Below are 21,389 nucleotides of genomic sequence, written 5' to 3'. Positions count from 1 at the left end.
TGCCAGAGAATGTGGAGGCTTCAGAGAGGGCACCCAACTAATACCTCCAGCAGCTAAGAAAACCCCAGCAGTTTGGAACGAAGCTCCCCTGTCTGGTGGCAGAGTCCTAGGGGTCAAGTGACTTGAGTGGTGGCATGACCAGGCAAAGGAAGCAAAGCAGACAGAAGAATCCAACATTAGAGTCCTATTTTGGGGACAAAAAGGAGCAAATCATGGAACAGGAGGAAGACAGTGAAGTCAGAACTCCTGCACCAAAAGCTTCCTAGAAAAATATGAACTGGTTACAGGCCATAGAGGACCTTAAGAAGCAGATAAGAGAAGTGGAGGAAAAATTGGGAAGAGAAATGAGAACGATGCAAGAAAATTATGAAATGAGAGTCAATAGCCTGACTGAAGAAAATCACACCTTAAAAAAAGACTACCTCAAATGGCAAAAGAGTCTCAAAAAGCCAATGAGGAGAAGAATGCCTTAAAAAGCCAAATTTGCCAGATGGAAAAAGAATCTCAAAAGCTCTGAGGAGAATCAGTCCTTCAGAATTAGATTGGAGCAAATGAAAGCTAGTGACTTTATGAGAAATCAAGATGCTTTTAAACAGATCCAAACAAATTAAAGAATAGAAGGCAATGTAAAATATCTCATGGCAAAAACCACTGACTTGGAAAATAGATCCAGGAGAGATAATTTAAAAATTATTGGATTACTTGAAAGCCATGATCAAAGAAAGAACCTAGAAATCATCCTCCAAGAAATTTTCAAGGAAAACTACCCTGATGTTTTAGAATCAGAGGGCAAAATAGAGGTTGAAAGAATCCACCAATAACCTCCTGAAAAAGATCCCAAAAAAGAAAACTCCTAGGAATATTATAACCAGGTTCTGAAATTCCCAGATCAAGGAGAGCACATTACAAGCAGCCAGGAAGAAACAATTTGAATATTGTGGAAACACATTCAGTATCTGGCAGCTTCTACACCGAGGGATCAAAGGGCTTGGAATATGATATTCTAGAGGTCAAAGGAGCTAGGATTAAAACTAAGAATCACCTACCCAGCAAAACTGAGTATCATGTTTCAGGGGAAAATATGGTCATTCAGTGGAATAGAGGACTTTCAAGCACTCTTGATGAGAAAACCAGAGTTGAATAGAAAATTTCACATTTAGAAACAAGAAGCAAGAGAAGCATAAGAAGGTAAACAGGGAAAATAAATCACAAAGAACTTATGAAGTTAAACTATTAACATTCCTACATGGAAAAACAATAATTATAACTGATGAAACTTTTGTCAGTATGAAAATAGTTGTTGGGAATTTATAAGTATGTATGTATGTATGTATGTACTTACATATATGTCTATATCGGAGGGTATATGGGCATGTGAATACATATGTGAATGTGTGTGTATATATGTTTACAGGTATACACAGAGGGCAAAGGACCAATTGTGGAATTGGATGATACTTAAAAAGTGAAATTAAGAGGTGAGAGAGGAATATAATGAGAGGGGATAGGGAGAGACAGAATGGGGTAAACTATCTCATATAGAAGAGGCAAGGGAAAATGGTTACAATGGAGGAGAATAGGAAGACAAAAGGGAATGGGTCAACCTTATTCTCATTGAATTTGGCTGAGGGAGGGAATGACATACACACTAAATAGGGTATCTCACCCTACAGGAGAATAGGGGGGAAGGGGATAAGGGGGGGATGATGGAAGGGAGGGCAGGCTAGGGGGGAGGGAAGTTGGAAGCATCCACTTTTGAAAATGGATGGGATCAAAGTAGAGAATAGAACAAGTGGGAGGTGGGACAGGAGGGAGGGAAATATAGTCAGTCTTTTATAATATATCTACTATGGTAATGTTTTGCATTAGCTGCATATGTACAGCCTATACTGAATTGCTTATCTTTCCAGTAAGGGTGGATGACAAGGGAGGAAGGGAATGAATCTGGAATTCAGTTTTAAAATTAAATGTTTAAAAAAGAAATATATATATATATATATATACATACTATTATTAATACTATTTTACATGTAATTGGCAAATAAGATATACAGGCACTGGGACACAGAGATCCACCATGCCCTACTGGAAAAGTCGAAGGAGGTATGGGAGAAGATATGGGAGAGAGCAAATTGGAGGAGGGGATATCCTGTGGGACTGCTATTTTGGGGCGGTGAGTAGGGGAAAAATCTGGAGGAAATAAATGATGTAAATCGGAAGTTAATAAAGGTTTTGAAAAAAAACATCAATCTGAGAGAAGACCCTCATGGTTTCTGGCCAAAACATAGATAATTGCTATTTGCATTTACTCTGAGGCAATCGGGGCCCAAACAATGACCAAGTTGGGCCAAGAAAACTCCAAATGGGGTCACAAAGAGTTAGATAGGACTGAAATGGCTAACACCAGCAACAAAAAATAAATTTTAAAAAGAGACCTAGTAAATATTTTGCTAATTGTTTTCTTCTTTCTGTGTATATGAACTGAAACTTAATCTTTACTGATGACATGTATTAACTGCTTTAAGATTTTTTCAATTTACATATAAACTGACTCTAGAATAAAAAATCCTTGGGATTAGGAGAGCTACAGGGTACCATCAAACTTATTCTATTTCCAGGCAGGACTGCATATAAATTACTAAGGTGACTATCAAAGTTATTTTGAAAGGCTTTCAGCAATGTATTCTAGAGCCTTCTTTGATTACTCATTCCACTGCTTAATATTCATAGTAGTACCTACTTCCTTAGACCAAATCCATGAGCAACAATTTAGGAATATTTTTTCGTGTATTGTCCTCACTAGAGATTCATAGTAACTCCCTTATAATCAGTTTGCATGTATTTTAAGGACGGTAATTGTTTCCTATCTGCCTTCTTCTTGTCTATAAATTAAATAATTTTTTCCTCACATTCACAAAATTACAATTTGAAACGACAATTTGTTCTTTCAAGTCATGTGTGAGTACTTCCTATGTGGAAAAAAATAATAAAGGTCTACAGTTCTAACAGAAAAAGACAGTCTCTTCTTCAATATTCTTGGAAGATAATTTCTAAGCAGTTGTTGAAAAACAGGTGGTACTTGGTGGTATATATCCTTCATTACCATTGGTGAGACAACTTTTTATTCACAAGTTGAACCTCTTTGTTTTTAATCTCATTTACCAGGGAGAATTGAGTTTATTATAGTGTTTGAGAACAATTATGATCAGCATCAGCAACTATTTAGATGTGGGGTCATTCAGAAGAAGAGCTAATGCTCTATTAATCTTGTCTCAGCTGAGCTGGAAATTCCATAAGGACAGGTTCTGTTTTCTATGCAGTTTTTCCTCCTTACCCTCCACTCCATTTGCAAAAGCAATAGACCAGTGCCTTGCATACAGTAAGTACCCAATAAGTTTTTATTGATTGAAGATCTCTAATTCTCTGAATTCTTGGCACCTATTTCAACCCAAGGAACTACTATTAACACAAGAATGGCAGAAGCAGGACAGCAACCAGACCACAGCCATTTTAACCATCCAATTCAACTTCTATACAGTCACAATATCAGGGAAACATCTGAATAGCTAGAAGCAGAGCCATAATTATGGTGAAGTAACTGGGGCACTGAATTTAGAGACTGCTGACAACACTTTTTAGCCTTTTGACAACATAGAAACAACCAAACCTTACACCTCATTAGCAACAGGTATAGTTAAAATACAAAGCTCCTCCAATATGGAGTGACCTACCCAGCAGCAAGCTTGCAATGTTGTCCCAAGGTTTCTGTTTCCTTTCCCCAGTAAGAGCATGGAATCCATGATCTTCCTGCCACTGCTCAACTATGAGTACACTATTTTCTTGCTGTTTGTTTGGAATGTGGTTTAGGGTACTTACTCCAGGCATAAAAAGTACTTTTGATTCTAAATAAAGCAAACTTCCTACAGGTGTCCATATTAACAAATTGCAGCAAAGGTCTGACCATTTTCTTCTTAAAGTCATGCTATCTTTTCTATTCTGAGCAGAACTGACTTGAATTTTTAAAACAAGATATGTTCTGAACTATTATCTGACTAAAAATATAGTACCCTTCGGGAAAAATTTTTTTTCCTTTTAACTAGAACTACCAAACATAAGTTATTCTTTGTCCAATATGAAAATGCGTTTACATATTCAACCATACACTTTAAGTAGTGTCTCTTTGGCAGATTCCATGTGTTTCATGACGATGTTCTGGAAGAGTGACAGCTCCATTGCCTCCTGGCGATTATGAAATTCTTCTATATCAATTAAACGTAATTTTCTGCAAGGAATAAAAATGGATACTAATGAGCAATCATGGCCATAACTTTGTCTTGTATTTGTTGATTATTCTCCTTTGCTAACATAATATTCTTAGGGGGCATATCCTCAAGTTTAACCAATAAAAGTATATTCTTAATCATGTCTTTTTATCAGTTTTTGTATAAACTCCAAGATGTATTCATCACTCTGCCGGGATTTAGAGAGCTCAAGATTGTAACAGGATAAGATTTGCGGACAGTGCTTTCTCACAGGTTTTCAGTGCTCTTCTAATAAGAAAGGAGAATACAAAAGCCCCACTGCTGCCAACCAAAGAACAGGACCTCATCTCAAGAGAAAGGAGGGTTACATTATCAAATCAGCCACCAGGACCTCCTCAGAAGACATGGAAAAAGTCCTTAATCAAAATAGAGGACCCACCTATATTGAAGTCTAGACTCTCCCAGTTTTCCCCTTTTACATCTCTGTCCATGATTGTACACCACCAGAGTGAGGAGGGTTAAGGGTCACTACACCAGATTTATTGCTAAAGTTCTGTACTAAAAATATTTATAGCAGCTCTTTTTGTTGTGGCAAAGAATTGGGAACTCAGGGGATGTCCATTAAATGGGGAAATGGTTGAACAAGCTGTGGTATGTGAATGTAATGGAATACTATTGTTCTATAAGGGATGATGAACAGGAGGACTTCAGAAAAACCTGGAAAGACTTTTAAGAACTGATTCTGAGTGAAATGAGCAGAACCAGGAGGACATCGTACACAGTAATAAGCACATTATGCAATGACTAACTTTGATACATTTACCTCTTCTTAGCAATGCAAGGATCTAAGGTAACTCCAAAAGACTCATGATGGAAAATGCTATCCACATCTGTAATGGGAATGCAAATTTGGAAGATCTTCCCTGCCCCTAGGCTAAAGTGCACCTGAAGCCTGGGGTGGGAGGCTTGTTTTTCAGTAGATACTTTTTGATTGGCCAGTGGGTCCAAAAGGTTGTTACATTCTCTGAGCCAGGAGAAGGCTATATAAGCCCTGATGTGTAGCTTTGTTTTGGGGGGCTCACTTTGAGAAGTGTTCTGTGATTTGATCTGTATTCTGGGAAGCCGTTGTCCAGGGCCCCCCCGGCTTTGAAAAACCCAGATGTGGAAACCCAGATGTTGACTGGGTATGGATGTAATGGTTGGACAGTTTGGAAATCTGTCTACTTGATCTGTTTCTGTCTTTATAATTCTGCCTGTATACTTTGAAGTTCGGGGTGCTGACCTTTTTCCCCTGAACAAGGTAAACGATATGTGTCTGACTGATTAAAGTAAGCTTGTTAACCCATTTTGAGTTGCTTTCCTTTATCAAAGCAGATCCAAGAACCTGTATGGGCAGCCACCCTGAGGACGCTTGGGGTGCTTGCTGCTACAACATCCAAAAAAATAATCATGGAGTCTAAATGCATATTGAAACATACTATTTGCTCCCTCTCTTTTTTTGTTTCTTTTTGCTCATGATTCCTCCTATTGGTTCTAATTATTCTTTACAACATGACTAATGTGAAAATATGTTTTATATGAATATATATGTAGAACCTATATCAGACTGCATGTCATCTTGGGGTAGGGGAGAAGAAGGAGGAGAAAATTTGGAGCTCAAAATTTTATGAAAGTGAATGTTGTGGGGCGGCTAGGTGGTGCAATGAGTAAAGCACTGGCCCCAGAGTCAGGAGGACCCGAGTTTGGTTCCGGCCTCAGACACTTAACACCCACACAAAAAAACTAGCTGTGTAACCTTGGGCAAGTTACTTAACCCCAATTGCCCTCCAAAAGGCAAAAAAAAAAGAATGTTGAAAACTAAAAATTAATTAATACTTAAAAAAATTTTAAAATGCTTAACAAAAAAATAGTTTTATACTCCTATATTCCCACAATATCTTCATGTCAATTCAATTCAATTTGAAAAAAATATATATTAAGCACTTGCTATGCACAAGGCATTATGCCAGGCAGGCTCTGGGTAGTAAAAAAGGAAAAAAAAGAAAAAGGCAAAAACAAAATAAACCCAGCCTCAAGGAACTTATATTCAATTGGGATGATATATATGCAGATAAGCAAACATATAGTGTATACAATAATACAAACTAATTCAAAGAGGGAGAAAACACTGATTAAGATCTTCTCTACAGGTTGTCACTTGAGCCAAAAGAAGCAGGGAATTCTAAGAGGAGGTGAGGAGTGAATTCTATACATGCGAAGCCATTTACTCAAAACCACAGAAACAGGAAATAAGAAGTCACTTGTGATGAAGATTTAGCAGGCCATTTTGACCAGGTCAGAGGGCATGAAGGGTGAGAGAAGTCATATGAAATCATCAGAAAGGTAGGTGGAAGGTAGTTTGTTAGAAAGCTATAAATGCCAGGTTGTGTTTTTTTTATTCTGAAGTCAACTGGAAGCTACTGAAAATTTCAGCTGAGGAATGACATAACCAGATCTATGTTTTAGGAATATTAATATGGCAGCTGCATAGAGGATGGACTGAAGAGACGAAAGACTCAGAGACCAACGGTAAAGGTAAAATAATTTAGGCAACAGATGAGAGTTTGAACTCAAGTAAAGGCTGTAAGTGCAGAAAAATAAAAGATTCAATGAAGGCAGAATTGACAAGACTTGCCAACAAGTCTTGGAGATGGAGGAGAGGGAAAAGTCAAGGAGGACTCCAATGTTGGAAGCCTGGGTGACTGAAAAAAATTCACTCACCACTCTGGATGGTATATTCAACAGATATAGGGAAGTTTAAGACAGGTTTAATGAAACAATAATTTGCCATTCAAGTGACCTTATTCAAATGAATATTTTACAGAGATGAGAGATAAATGAGATAGAGCATTTATTAAGAGCTTATCATGAAGAGGCAGAGCCAGGATGGTGGAATACAGGCAACAGCCCAGTTGAACTCTACCAATATTCCCCTATGAGAAACTTTAAATAGATCCTCAAATCAAATTTTAGAGTTGCAGAGCCAACAAAAAGTCAGGGTAAGACATTTTTTTTTCAGCCTAAAATAACTTAGGAGGCCCACAGGAGGAGTCTGTGCCACCAGAGTAGGGGCTTGCCCAGAGCACAAAGGCAGCACCAGTGAGAGGTCTTGGAGACAATTGTAAGATCAGCAGCAGCAGCTTTGAGAGCTCTCAGCTCACAGACTGTAAAGGAGGTTGGACAACTGGTTAAAAAGAGTTTAGAGAGGACCCTTTGCTGACACTGTGTGCAATCGGTGCTAACTAGCAACTCTACTGCCTGTAAACAGTTCTGGGTCACAATTCCAGGGCAGAAAGGAATATTAATGTTGTGGCTACAGGGGCCCTTTTCTAGATAAAAAACAGAGTGCAAACCAAGACAGCAGTTATCACACCGCTCTCTGGATCATACTGCCTTGGAAACACCGAAAACTTGTAGAATCCCAGAACTAGCTCTGAAAATAGTAACATAGAAAAAGCTTGAAACTTGAAACAGTGCCTCCCCGTGCTTGTATGAGCAGAGTCCAACTTTAACATAAAGTTCAAAATCAAGAAATAGGTTGGAAAAATGAGCAATCAACAAAAAAGGACTTGCCCATAAAAAATCTACTATGGTGGCAGGGAAGTCCAACACAACAGAAGAAAACAATGTGAAAACAACTATAAATAAAGCCACAAAGAAAATGCTAATTGGACCAAGTCCAAGAAGAATCCCTTAAAGAATTCAAGAGATAAGAGTGGCAGAAGAAAAACTGGAAAAGAAACTAGAGTGATACAAGAAAATTATGAAAAGAGAGTTAGCAGCTTGGTAAAAGAGGCACAAAAATACTGAAACTAAAATAGATTTCATTAAAAGAGATAATCAGGGAAACTACATTATGTTAAAGGTACATAGATCATGAAGTAATGTCAATACTAAACACATATACACCAAATGCTATAGCATCCAAATTTATAAAGTAAAAGATAAATGAATTACAAGCAGAAATAATAAAACCATAATAGTGAGGGACTTCAACTTTCCCCTATCAGAACTAGAAAAATCTAACCAAAAAATAAGAAAGAAGTCAAAAAGGTAAATAGAATCTTAGATAAGCTAGATATGACAGACATCTTAAGAAAACTGAATGGGAATAGAAATAAATATTTTTTTTTCTCAGCTATACACCCCACCTCTGTAAAAACTGACCATATATATTAGCATAAAAACTTTATTGTCAAATGCAGAAAAGCAGAAATTAAATGCATCCTTATCAGATTATAATATAATAAAAATTATATTCAATAAAGAACCATGGAAACATAGATAAAAAAGTAATTGAAAACTAAACAATCTAATCTTAAAAATTAGTGGGTCAAAACAGAAATCACAGAAACAATAAATTTAGAAAAGTGATAATGAGAGAATATATAAAAATATATGGAGGATGAACCAAAAGCAATAATCAGAGGAAAATATATGTCTTTAAATGTTTACATCAATAAAATAAAGAGCAGATCAATGAATTGTATATGCAATTTCAAAAATTAGAACAAGTTAGAAATCCCCAATTAAACACCAACTTGGAAATCCTGAAAAATCAAAGGAGAGGTTAATAAAATTGTAATTAAGAAAACCATCAAAGTAATGAATAAAACTAGGAGTTGGTTTTATGAAAAAAAAATAAAAATAAATAAACCATTGGTTAATATGAATTTTTTAAAAATAAGAAAACTAAATCATCAGCATAAAAATGAAAAGGCTGAATACAACACTAATAAAGATGAAATTAAAGCAATTATTAGTATTTTGTCCAATTATATGCCAATAAATTTAATAATCTAAGTGAAATGGAAGAATATTGAACAAAAATATAAACTGTTCAGATTGACAAAAGAGGAAACTGAATATCTAAATAAAATTATTTCAGAAAAAGAAATAATAGGGGCGGCCAGGTAGCACAGCAAGTAAGAGCACCGGCTCCAGTGTTGAGAAGACCTGGAGATCGAATCCCGGGCTCAGACACTTAGCACCCACCCAGAAACACCTGGTTGTGTAACCTTGAGCAAGTTACTTAACACCGATTTCTTAAAAATAAAAAAAAAAGAAATAATAAAAAGAAATAATAGACTATAAGCGAGGTTCCTAAGAAAAAACATCAGGACCAGATGAATTTACAAGTTAATTCTACCAAATATTTAGAGATTAATTAATTCCAATATTATATAAATTATTTGGAGTAATAGACAAAGAAATAGTCCTACCAAAATCCTTTTTAAAAAAAAAAATATGGTGCTGATACCTAAACTAGGAAGAGCAAACCAGAGAAAGAAATTTATAGATCAGTCTTCCTAATGAATATTGATGCAAAAATATTAAATAAAGTACAAGCCAGGAGACTACAACAATATATCACAAAGATCAACAGATGCAGAAAAAGCTTTTGATGAAAAGCAACACTCATTCCTATTAAAAACAAAAAACAACAACAAACACTTGAATTGGGTATAAATAGATTTTTTTGTCCTTAAAATAAGAAAAATCTAACCAAAACTATCAGCAAGAATTATCTGTTATGGGGATAAGCAAGAAGCTTTCCCAATAAGCTCAGGAGTGAAGCAAGGATACTCATTATCACCACTATTATTCAATGTTATATTAGAAATGCTAGCAATAACAATTAGAATGAAAAAACAAAGGAATTTGAATGGACAATGAAAAAATTAAAACTTTCTCTTTTTTGTAGATGATTTGATGATATACTGAGGAAATTCTAGAAATTCAACTAAAAATTAGTGGAAACAATTTATAATTTTAGCAAAGTAGTAGGATATTAAAAAACCCCACATAAATAATTGGCACTTCTATATATTACCAGAAAAAGCCTGAAAGAAGAGATAGTAAGAGATATTTCATTTAAAATAACCAAAGACAATATAAAATACCTAGGAGTATACCTGCCAAGACAAACCCAGGAACTATATGAACATAATTATAAAACACTTTTTATACAAATAAAGTCAGATTCAAATAACGGATTCAAAGTTAGATTCAAATTTATGGATATAAATATATATATCATATATAATATATGATATATATATATCATATATACTATATTATATATATCATATATAATATATTATATATATATGGGCCAAGCCAATATCATAAAAATGACAATTCCACCTAAACTAATCTACTTATTAGTGACCCCCCCCAATTAAACTACCAAAAATATTTTGTTGAGCTAGAAAAAATAATAACAAAATTCATTTGGAAGAATAAAAAGTCACAAAATCAAAGAAATTAATGGGAAAAAAATGTAAAGGAAGGTAAGTGTAGCAGTACCAAATCTTAAACTGTACTATAAGGTGGTAATTATCAAAACTATAGGGTACCAGTACTTTATTTTAAGAAATAAAATGGTGGATCCATGGAATACACTAGGTATACAATTGTTTGTCCTTCATTTTTTGAAGAGGGCTGATGATATCATAAAGGTGTTATCTTGACTTATGGATGAGTTGCACACAGCCTCATTCTCTCTTTCTGAGTCATCAAAGTGCAATGGCAGGACAAAAGTCAAGATGACTGGTGATGACCCAGGATGAAGTGGAGGACCTCAGCATCTTTGGTACCTGACCAAGCTCTAAGCATTCCACAGCACCTGCTTCAGTCACCTTCGTGGACATCTAAACAAACTGTTATCCACACATTTTGCCAGGGAAAGTCTTCACATGCTTGGGTTGACATACCCCTAACTCACTTGATAGCTTGAGACCTATAGGCTACCCTCAATCTGATTCAGCCCATCTGCCAAAACTGCTTACCACTAATGTGTGACCATTGTGCATGTGACAGCTTCTTGGAGCCACAGGTGAGAACTGGGTGAATCAAGTGGACATCAAAAGTAGATGAGCAGCCCTGAAATGGGTTCAGCAAGCCCTCATACCAGAGGCGCTAGTCCTCCTGAACACCCTATACACCCCAGGTATACAATACACAGTAGTAAATCTTTAGAGTGACCTCATGTTTGATAAATGCAAAGCTCTAAACTTTTGGGCTAACAACTCACTATTTGGCAAAAAAAATGCTGGAAAAACTAGAAAGCAGCCTGGCAGAAAATAGGTATAGACTAATATCTCTACACCATTTACCAAAATAAGGTCAAAATGGATACATAACCTAGACATAAAGGGAAATATCATATGCAAATTAAAGGAGCATGAAATATATTATCTATCAGATATGTGGATAAGAGAAGAAATAATAAACAAGAGATAGAGAGCATTGTGGGATATAAAATGGATAATTTTGGATATATTAAATATAAATTTATTTTTTAAAAATAAAACCAATGTAGCCAAGATCAGAAGGAAAACAGAAATTTTGGGGGAAATTTTATAGCCAGTTTCTGAGATAAAGACTTTATATTTCACATATACAGAGAATGGAGTCAAATTCATGAGAATATGAGTCATTCCTTAATTGATAAATGACCAAAGGATATTAAATTAAAACTATACATGGTTATATGAAAAACACTCTCAAACATTATTTTGATTAGAGAAATGTACACTAAAACAACTTTGAGGTACCATCTCACAATTATCAGATTGGCTAAAATAACAGAAAGGGCAAATGACAAATGCTGGATGAGATATGGAAAACCTGAGACATTAACATACTGCTGGTGGACATGTGAACTGATTTAACCATTTTGGAGAGCAATCAAAAAATTGTGTATATCCTTTGACCCAACAATACCACTATTTGATCTGTTTCCAAAGATGATCAGGAAAAAAGGAAAAGAACCCTTACATTCTAAAATATTTATAGAAGTTCTCTTTGTGGTTAGCAAAGTACTTGAAATTGAAGGGATGGCCATCAATTTGGGAATGACTGAAAAATTTGTGGTAGTGTAATAGACTTTTGAGGAGGGACCAGATAGAAAGAATGAGAGAGAGAAAAATAGAAGAAATGGGATAGAGGGAAATACACAGTGATCACAACTGCAAATGTGAAGAGGATAAGCTCTCACATGAAACAGAAGAGAATAGTACGATAGATTAGAAACCAGAATCCAATAAGACATTGTTTAAAAGAGACACACACTTAAAACAGAAAGACATGCACAAAGTTAAAATTAAGGCCGAGCAGAATCTAACATATTTCACTATACTTTATGTTCACCAAAGTAAAAAAGAAAAAGGCAGGGGTAGCAACCAAGATCTCAAACAAAGCAAAAGCAAAAAGATAGTCAGGGAAATTACATTTTGCTAAAAGGTACTAAAGATAAACAATTTAATGTAAAAAAATTTGTATAGCAAGTTTCTCTGATAAAAGCCTCATTTCTCAAATATAAAAGGAACTGTGTCAAATTTATGAAAAATAAGAGCCATTCCTCAATTGATAAATGTTCAAGGGATATGAACAGGCAATTTTCTTTCTTTTTTTGTTTTGTTTGTTTATGGAGGAGGGAAGGCAAGGCAATTGGGGTTAAGTGACTTGCCCAATGTCACACAACTAGAAATGCCAGGTGTCTGAGGCCGAATCTGAACTCAGGTCCTTCCGATTCCAGGGCCAGGGTTATATTCACTGTGCCACCTAGTTGCCCGAAGGCAGTTTCCTAAAGAAGAAATCAAAGCTATCTATAGTTACATGAAAAAAAGTTCTAAATCACTACTAATCAGAGAAATGCAAATTAAAGCAACTCTGATACTCCGCTTCATACCTATCAGAAAGGGATGAGGGAAAACAGGTACACTAATGAATTACTAATGGTGTTGTGAACTGGCCCAACCATTCTATAGAACAATTTGGAACCATGCCCAAAGGGCTCTAAAATTGGACACATCCTTTGATCCAGCAAATCACTACTAGGTCTGTACCCCAAAGAGATAAAAGGAAAAAGACCTATATGTACAAAAATATTTATACTGGCTCTTTTTGTGGTGGCAAAGAATTGGAAATTGAGGGGATCTAGTGGTGGATAGGTAGATAGAGTCTATGCTAGGAGACTCTCCCATCACATAAGTGGGCCTCAGAGCTATCTCCAAGAGGAGAAAGTCACTTGATATTTTTTGCTTGATATTGATTTGCTTTTTGAACACACATCTGTTTGCTGTTTCAGGGAATCAACATATCTGGAGGAGATATCTTTTTGGAGGAGAGCATTTACTTTTCTGTTATCAATCAAATGATTGTTTAAGATCAATCAGGATTGTATATTCTCTATAACTTTCAGTCACTGTGCAACTAAGATATGGTCTGCTACAGGATGTCATTTGTGGAAGCCTGCCATTCCCTCCTCATTTTCATCATGAATCTTCAATTCATACATACATCATTATTACAAAGATTTTTACATTACATTACAAAGATTTTACATTAATGGCCTGTGACTCAGCTCACAAAGTAAAATTTCCTATACTTATTTTATTTACCTTCCCAGATCTGCCACTTATTATCCAAATGATCTTGAGCAAGTCACTTAACTTCTACAGGAGTTAAAATTGTGGTATTCTTTATGCTGAGACATGGTAAATGACTTGATTAATAATATTTGCATAGTTATGTCTTCCTAATTTTTCCAATTCCTTTCTGTCAGGATGTTGTAAATTAAAAGGCTTAAAACTTTTAGCTAACATTTCATTTTAATAGTTAATACTATCATTAATACTAATAGTATTTACTAATATTAATAGTATTAGCTGTTTAAATGGAACATTAACAATTTTAACCAGGATACCACATGCAGAGTAAGAAAGGCAAAGCACTATCTATAGCTGCTCTCTACACAGTTCCTTTACAATTTTAGAATCTCTGCTTTTTAAAAGCTCTTGCCATTTACTTCAGTCCTAGTGTACAGCATCAGTGCACGGCAAGGTCCAGGTTTGCTCTTCTCCATCAAGGGTCTTTGGTTCAGGTCCTGTTCTGTCTAAGAATCCTCCTATGTATCCAGGAAATATTCATTGTACAAGAATTCTTCTGTACTTAGAAAGCTTAATCTAAGCATTCTTGTGTTTGACCAGGTATTCTGGTACTGCCAGTTCACATAACCTATAGCAACCAGATTAGCACAAGAACTTTCTACAATTCCACTACTAACTCTGTCCACTGCCTTCTCTATGAATACATAGTTCCCTACCCTTCTGGGGCCATCCAGTTCCCTGAACAGGCCACAGAGCCATATTTTTTTCTAACATGCTTTTTTTTAAGAATCTGTGCTGACAGCCCAGTCCTTATGAGCATATATAGCATGCTCTGACTGATATAATGCCCTCAGAAAGATATAGGAAGCTAAATTATTCATATATGAGCAATGAAAAAGGAGAACTCATAACAAATAAAGAAGAAATAAAGGAAATTATCAGAAATTATTTTGCTTAATTATATGCTAATGAACGGAACACTGAGAATAGATGAATACTTGTGCAACATATAAACCATCCAGATTAGCAAAAAAGGAAATAGACTGCTTAAATAATCCAATATCAAAAAAAGAAGTTGAAAACCCATAAATGAATTCCCAAAGGAAAAAATAAAACTCCAGGACCAGATGGATTTTCAAGTAAATTCTATCAAATATTCAAAGAACCATTAATTCCAATACAATATAAATTATTTACAACAATAAGAAGGTAGCTTTCCAGTCCTGAAGAATGCAAATAAGGGTTTGATACTTAAAAGAGAGACAAAGCAGAGAATGGGGGTGGGATGGGAAGACCAATATTCTTCATGAAATAGATGCAAAAACTCTAAATAAAATATAACAGCATATAAGATTTTATACTATGACTAGGTTTGGACTAAAACAAGAATTTTAGGTTGATTCAACACAAAAAAAAGACTATATAAGAAACCATTTAATTATATAAACAATAAAAATATATGACTATGTCAATAGATGCTGAAAAAGCTTTGATAAAATTCAACAACCAATTTCAATTAAAAACTAGAAATTATAAGAATAAGTAAACCTAGGGCTAGGTAGCACAGTGAATAGAGCACTGGCCCTGGAGTCAGGAGGTCTTTTTTTAATCCCACCTCAGACACTTAACACAAAAACTAGCCGTGTGACCTTGGGCAAGTCACTTAATCCCGGTTGCCCAACAAAAAGCAAAAATTTTTTAAAAAAGAATAGGTAAACCTTTCCTTCATACAGTCAATAATATTTGTCTTTATCCAAGGGTAAACAAATGTAATGGATAAAAGTTAGAAGACTTTCTAATCAGGGGTACAGAAAAGATGCCCATTATCACCACTACTACATAACAGTGCTAGAAATGCTAGATACAGCAATAAGACAAAGAAAAGAGTTGAGAGAATGTTGACGGTATACTTAGAGAACTTCAGACAGTTAACTAAAATTATGTGAAATTAACTTCAGCAAAGTTGTAGGACATAAAAGAAATCCAAGTAAATCATCAGCATTCTTATAATTAATCAACAAAACCCAGTAGGAAGAGCTAGACAGAGAAATTCCACTTAAAATAACTAAAGAATCTATAAAATATTTGGGGATATATCTAACAAGATTCAGTGAGGGATTATATGAATCCAACTATAAAATTCTCTTTGCAGAAATACAGACCTAAAAATTTGGAGAAACATTAATTGTCCAGGGGTAGGTCAAGTCAATATAATAAAAATGACAATATTACCTAAACTAATTTATATATTCAGTGCTCTACCAATCAAACTCCCCAAAGAATTATTTTTTAGAGCTAGAAAAAAGAATAATGAAATTCAAATATAAGAACAGAAAGTCAAGAAACTAAAAGGGAATAATGGAAAAAAAAGTGAGAAGGAAGGGGGTCTATCAGTACCTAATGTAATCCCCTATGAGGACTGCAAAGCATCTATGACTGTTTCTTCTTCACTTACTGGGCAAAGAGGAGTTTTTCAAATAGCTGCTGAAGACAGGACTAAGGCATTAACTATTAACAAAATTCAAATCACTTTTTCTCTTTTCTCCCTGTCTGTGTTCCAGGGAGGGGGCCAAACTGCTGTGGGTCTCTCTCTCCACTATGAAGCAGGTGAGCACACGGCTCCCTAGACAAGCTTGTATCTGGGATGGGGCTGGCTTTTGAGGCAATTGGGGTGAAGTGAGCTGACCAGGGTCACTTAGCTAGTAAGTGTCTGAGGCCACATTTGAACTCAGGTCCCCCTGACTTCCGGACTGGAGTTCTATCCACTGCACCCGCTTAGCTGCCCCTCTGTCCTATGTTCCTATGTCTTCTTAAGGGCCTTGTGAGAGTTCAGAAGTTTGGAAGAGCAGAGGTCCAGCTACAGTAGTATGTGCTAGAGTTTGCAGTAAGGAGTAACCTGTTTGACCCAGCCAATGCCAGGTCCTACAATGAGGGAGCAATTCATCCAGTGGCAATGCCATATTTGGAAGTGAACTTCATTAAATCAATAGCTTGTGGTAACTACTTTAAATTTTACCCTACTCTCCCCAGAGACCAAGGTTGTATAGGGGAAGATGCCCCAGCTCAAAGAGATATGTTTTTCTTCTGTTCTTGCTAGATCTTCTCTGTAAATATTCCTTTTGTAAAAATTAAGTGGTACAGTTATACCTACGGGGATCTTATGATACATAGCACAGAAATGCTACTTTCCCTTCTAAGACAATGAATTAGTGCACATTGTGATCACATTTTTAAATTTAAAAATTGTTTATTAAGCTCCTATGTGCCAAATACTGTGCTAGACATAAGGAATGAAAAGCAAAGCTAAAAAATGATACAATCTTTGCCCTTGAGTAATTTACAATTTAATAGGGTAATTTTAACAAAAAGATGATCAGTATTACTTTCATCAGAGCATTATTCAACAATGTTAATAAAAGCGGCATTACTTACTTAAAAGAAGTCTGCCACAGATCTAGAACAGCAAGCATTGTTGGGTTCATTGCATTTAAATTATCTCTAATAAAACTGGAAGCTGCAAAAAAAGACTTCCTCCAGGGTTTCGGCAGAATTTCCATTCTAAAGGCAAGGAGAAAACAATCCCAAATCAAAACAAAAAACTTAAAAAAAAATTCAGTCTTCTCAGTAACAACGGCTTTATAACATTTTAAATACAATTCAATTTAAACATATATTAAACACCTACTATGTGCACAACACCAGGTAGGAGTTGAAGGAGATGTAAAGAAAAATAAAATAGAACACTGCCTTCAAGGAGGTTCACATTTATTAGGAGAAATAATAAAGGTACACAAACAACTATAACATAGCAATAGAGCATAAATTCATAGGAGAAATACAAAATGCTGAGGAGGGAATATCACTTCTAGGTAGAGGACATCACTAAAAGTTAATTAAGGAATTTGCATCTGAATTGGGGCTTAAAGGATGGATAGGATATCAATAAGCAGAAATGACTGGAAGATCAAATGTGATATTTTCCTTTTATGATAAAAATGGAAAATATTTTACTAATTTTTATAGTTTTGAAAAAGAGTATAAGTTCAGCTATATGTTGGCTATGACCACAGCATATATACGGCTACCACACTCTGCAATGTAGTGAAGAGGGTTATCGATTGGGAAAAGCAGGATAACAAGCACTTGGAGAAGAGAGTGCACTGTGAAAGCAAGACTGCATGAACAAGGAAAAAGTTTCACCTCTCAAACAAAATACGTAACAACTGGCTGTGAAAACACTGTGTCCAAAAGAAAACAGGAATGTGCAGGCACAGCCAAAAGTGTGGCAAGGTAATAAACGGTGATTGCACAGCTCAAAATAAACCAAACTGGCATAGCTGTCACCATCAGCATCAACCAGGGGGACTTCTCAGGGCTAGTGAACTATCACTTTTTTTTATTTCTTTTCTTTGGAGGGGGAAGGCAAGGCAATTGGGATTAAGTGACTTGCCCAAGGTCACATAGCTAGTATGTGTGTCAAGTGTCTGAGGCTGGATTTGAACTCAGGTCCTCCTGACTCCAGGGCCAGCACTCTGTTCACTGCACCACCTAGCTGCCCCAACTATAGCACTTTTAATGACCCTTTCTATACTCTCAACTGGTCAGATCTCATCTACAGAAAAAAAGAATTAGGGTTACGGCTGTCTTCAAGTAGCTGAAGGACCCTCCTGTGGGAGAGGGATCAGACTTATTTGGCACTTAAATAAATAACTAGGAGCAATAGATGGAAGTTAGAGAGAATATGATTTTAGTTAAATGGAAGGATCAATTTCCTTACAGAACTATCTAATACTAGAATGGAGTGTTTCAGGAGGTAACAGACTACTACTTTGAAGGAGTACCTTCAAATGAAGGCTAGATGGGATACTTGCTGAGGACACTGTAGAGGGAATTCTTGGTCACGTGCTGATTGCATTAGATAGATGGCCTCTGAGCTGCTTTCTAATTCTGAGATTCTGTGCTGCTCTAGGAAATCACTGAGCAGCTTGTGAAGACTACTTAGACGGCAATATAAACCTGAAGCCTGCAAGCTAGCAGTTTGGGGAAAGGTTTATTCACAGCATCTCCCATCCTCCCATGACAGCAGCAGGAGGTGGGGGCTACAACCAGGGGGATTAGTCACTGAGGTAGGAGGAGTTCAGAAGACCTTAAAAGGATCGACTTGATCCTCTGGCTCTCTCTCTTTTTCTTCCTCCCTCCAGAATAAGTCACCATGGTAGGGCAAGAGATTGATGTGTCATTCCAAAGTACTAAGTATTTCTAGCACACATAGCCTACTGCAAAGGGCCAAGATAAATGTGTCACTGGAAGGAGCCAAACTCCAAGAACAGTATATGTGACATGTAATAGTAGTAGGCTCAGCTCTGGGCATATTCCATGATGTGCACTTTAGCAAGGTGGTAATCAGGTGGTAAGATGGTTCCCTGATTAAAGCATTACATCTTTATTCACACTAATCGGTGTTACTCCCTTGGAACCTGTCCATTTAAGTTTTGGTGCCAAGACCGTTGTCTCATCTCTAATTTCACAGGAGACCAGGTATACTGAGCTAAGACCTTGGGTCTCAAGATGGAAGAAAATGGAGAGATAGTATCCATCAGTAAAATTCAGAGGAGCAGTCACAGCTGATGAGACATGGCCCCAGATTAGGCTGATGGGCTTCATGTCTTAGACTACAACTCTAAGATGATCTCTATCTCTACTCTATAGTAAAGCATCTGGAAAAGAAGCTTTGACTTAATTTATATCTTGACTTCATTTATAATTATATATTTGTAATGAAAACTATGCAATTTGTGTGTTTATGTAATTAGATCAAAGTCTTTAAACATAAACTAATATTTTTCTACAAATTTTCAATCCTTTGACTCAACACCATAATGATTACAAAAATCTAACAGAAAAGGTCAATCATCTATGCTACTCCATAAATATTTTCTCAGATTTCCTATTCATTTCAGAATACAATTATACTTATTTCCTTTATTCTTATTTTTTTTCATGGACACATTCCAGTCTGTCTTTGAAAATTCCTTGAAACTTTTTTCTCCATGAACTTGTATAAATTCTTTCTGTGTTAACATATCCTAACTTTGACATTCTTATCTGAAATCTATTCTTTTATTATTCAGTTTCTATAATCTAAACAAGTAATCTTCAAACAGAAAGCTTAGGGTACCTTGGGCATTATGACATGACCATCAAAGTGACTGTGGCTTGACCCCAAAATGTGTTTGACTAAACAATAGGAAGATGGGAAGATGGGTTACATCTCACCTCACCTGGGTAGCCAACCATGGGGCTTGTGTCTACAACCCAACACTCTTCAGCAAACTCCCAACCTTTCTTCACTGCTTCTAATCCAGGGTATGAGTTCTTTAAGACAAGTTACAACCTAACTGATGTGGGCACCCATAATAGCAGCAGCAGCAGCTGTACAGGTGCAATTTTCCCCACCCCTATAAGCATATTCACCTGTTTAAAAAATTACTGATATTGTTTTTCAATCAAAATAATCTGAAGACCAATGATCTAAATCATTATTCCCTCTATTCTAAGGGCCCTCTATTCCTCTTTATTCCATCTTTATACCAAACTTAAACTTATTTTATCCCTTTATTCTCTCACTAATGGATTTTTCAATCGGCATTTAGCTTTGGCTTGGCATCACTACTCATTCTTATTGACGCCAATCAAATCGCACATCTGGATCTCATCATCTTTTTAGATGTTCTTCAAATATGCCTTCCCTAACCTCATTCTGGCATTTTTTAAACATGAAAAACAATTCGGAATATATTTTTAATAAAAGAAAACTAACTAAATATAAATATAGATCTCGAGCTAGTTACTTAAGAAAATGAACCTGGTTCCAATTACGAATGCTATTTGAAGAATGCATTACTAAAGGTTAGTTATTTTTATTAAGGAATAGGTCAAAGTTCATAACAACGGATTTATCTGAGAGGCAAAGTAATACAGTGGGAAGAGCACAGATGTCCAGCCTGCTGGGTCCGAATTCCATTTCTCAGCTATTACCTATGGAACCATGAGCAAGCCACTTTGACTTTCTGGGTCTCAGCTTTCATATCTGTAAAATGAAGAAACTGGCTAGGGTAATACAATAAACATCCCTTCCTCATCCTATAATCCTAACATGTTTCTTATAAATGAGTATGAACATATATTCAAACCCTAATGTTTCCTCTATATATACATTTCATATAACCTTATATGGGCAAGAGACATATACATACAATGAATTAAGAGAAATACCCTTGATATATAAACACGTAGATATTCACACGCATTACTTTCTATATAATCTATGTTTATGAAGCATGTTTTCTTACTCTAAACGATGAGGTGGTAGCTCTTCTTTCTTTTTGTCTTCCTCTTTTTCCCTAGGATCTCTTAAAACAAAATCGACTAAAAAAAATACAAGACATTCTGGTAAACAACCTTGTACTTATACTGCATTTAAACGCAAATATGAAAATGAAATGGTCTTTAAAAGCAAATGCTTAAGTTATTTTAAAGAATGGTCTACTGTCAAACAATGTAATCTTTATAAGTCTATTGATAAAGACTGTGTCTAGACTATAACTTTATCTGTCTCAAGAGACAGATTCCTTGAAGGGAACTCACAATACTATATTTATCACTTTGAGTAACTAATATACTGCTTTATTCA

General features: G+C 35.7%; 1 protein-coding gene across 1 annotated transcript in view; it reads right to left on the bottom strand.

Moving 5' to 3' along the window:
- DNAH7 (dynein axonemal heavy chain 7) overlaps positions 1 to 21,389 on the bottom strand; it is a 326,128-nt gene that overhangs the window by 264,208 nt on the left and 40,531 nt on the right. The window contains exons 7-9 of the mRNA XM_069070242.1: positions 21,049 to 21,124; positions 17,129 to 17,254; positions 4,163 to 4,282 (exon numbers count right to left, since the gene is read on the bottom strand). Of these exons, the coding sequence (XP_068926343.1) occupies positions 4,163 to 4,282; positions 17,129 to 17,254; positions 21,049 to 21,124 (322 nt within the window). The remainder of the gene's footprint in view (positions 1 to 4,162; positions 4,283 to 17,128; positions 17,255 to 21,048; positions 21,125 to 21,389) is intronic.

The sequence above is a fragment of the Petaurus breviceps genome, unplaced genomic scaffold (assembly GCF_028583685.1).
Source record: "Petaurus breviceps papuanus isolate PSGF00001 unplaced genomic scaffold, PetGlider_PUasm1.0 90804, whole genome shotgun sequence".
NCBI lineage: Eukaryota > Metazoa > Chordata > Mammalia > Diprotodontia > Petauridae > Petaurus > Petaurus breviceps.
Note: the sequence above shows the minus strand (reverse complement) of the source record. Positions and strands in the feature narration are given on the sequence as shown.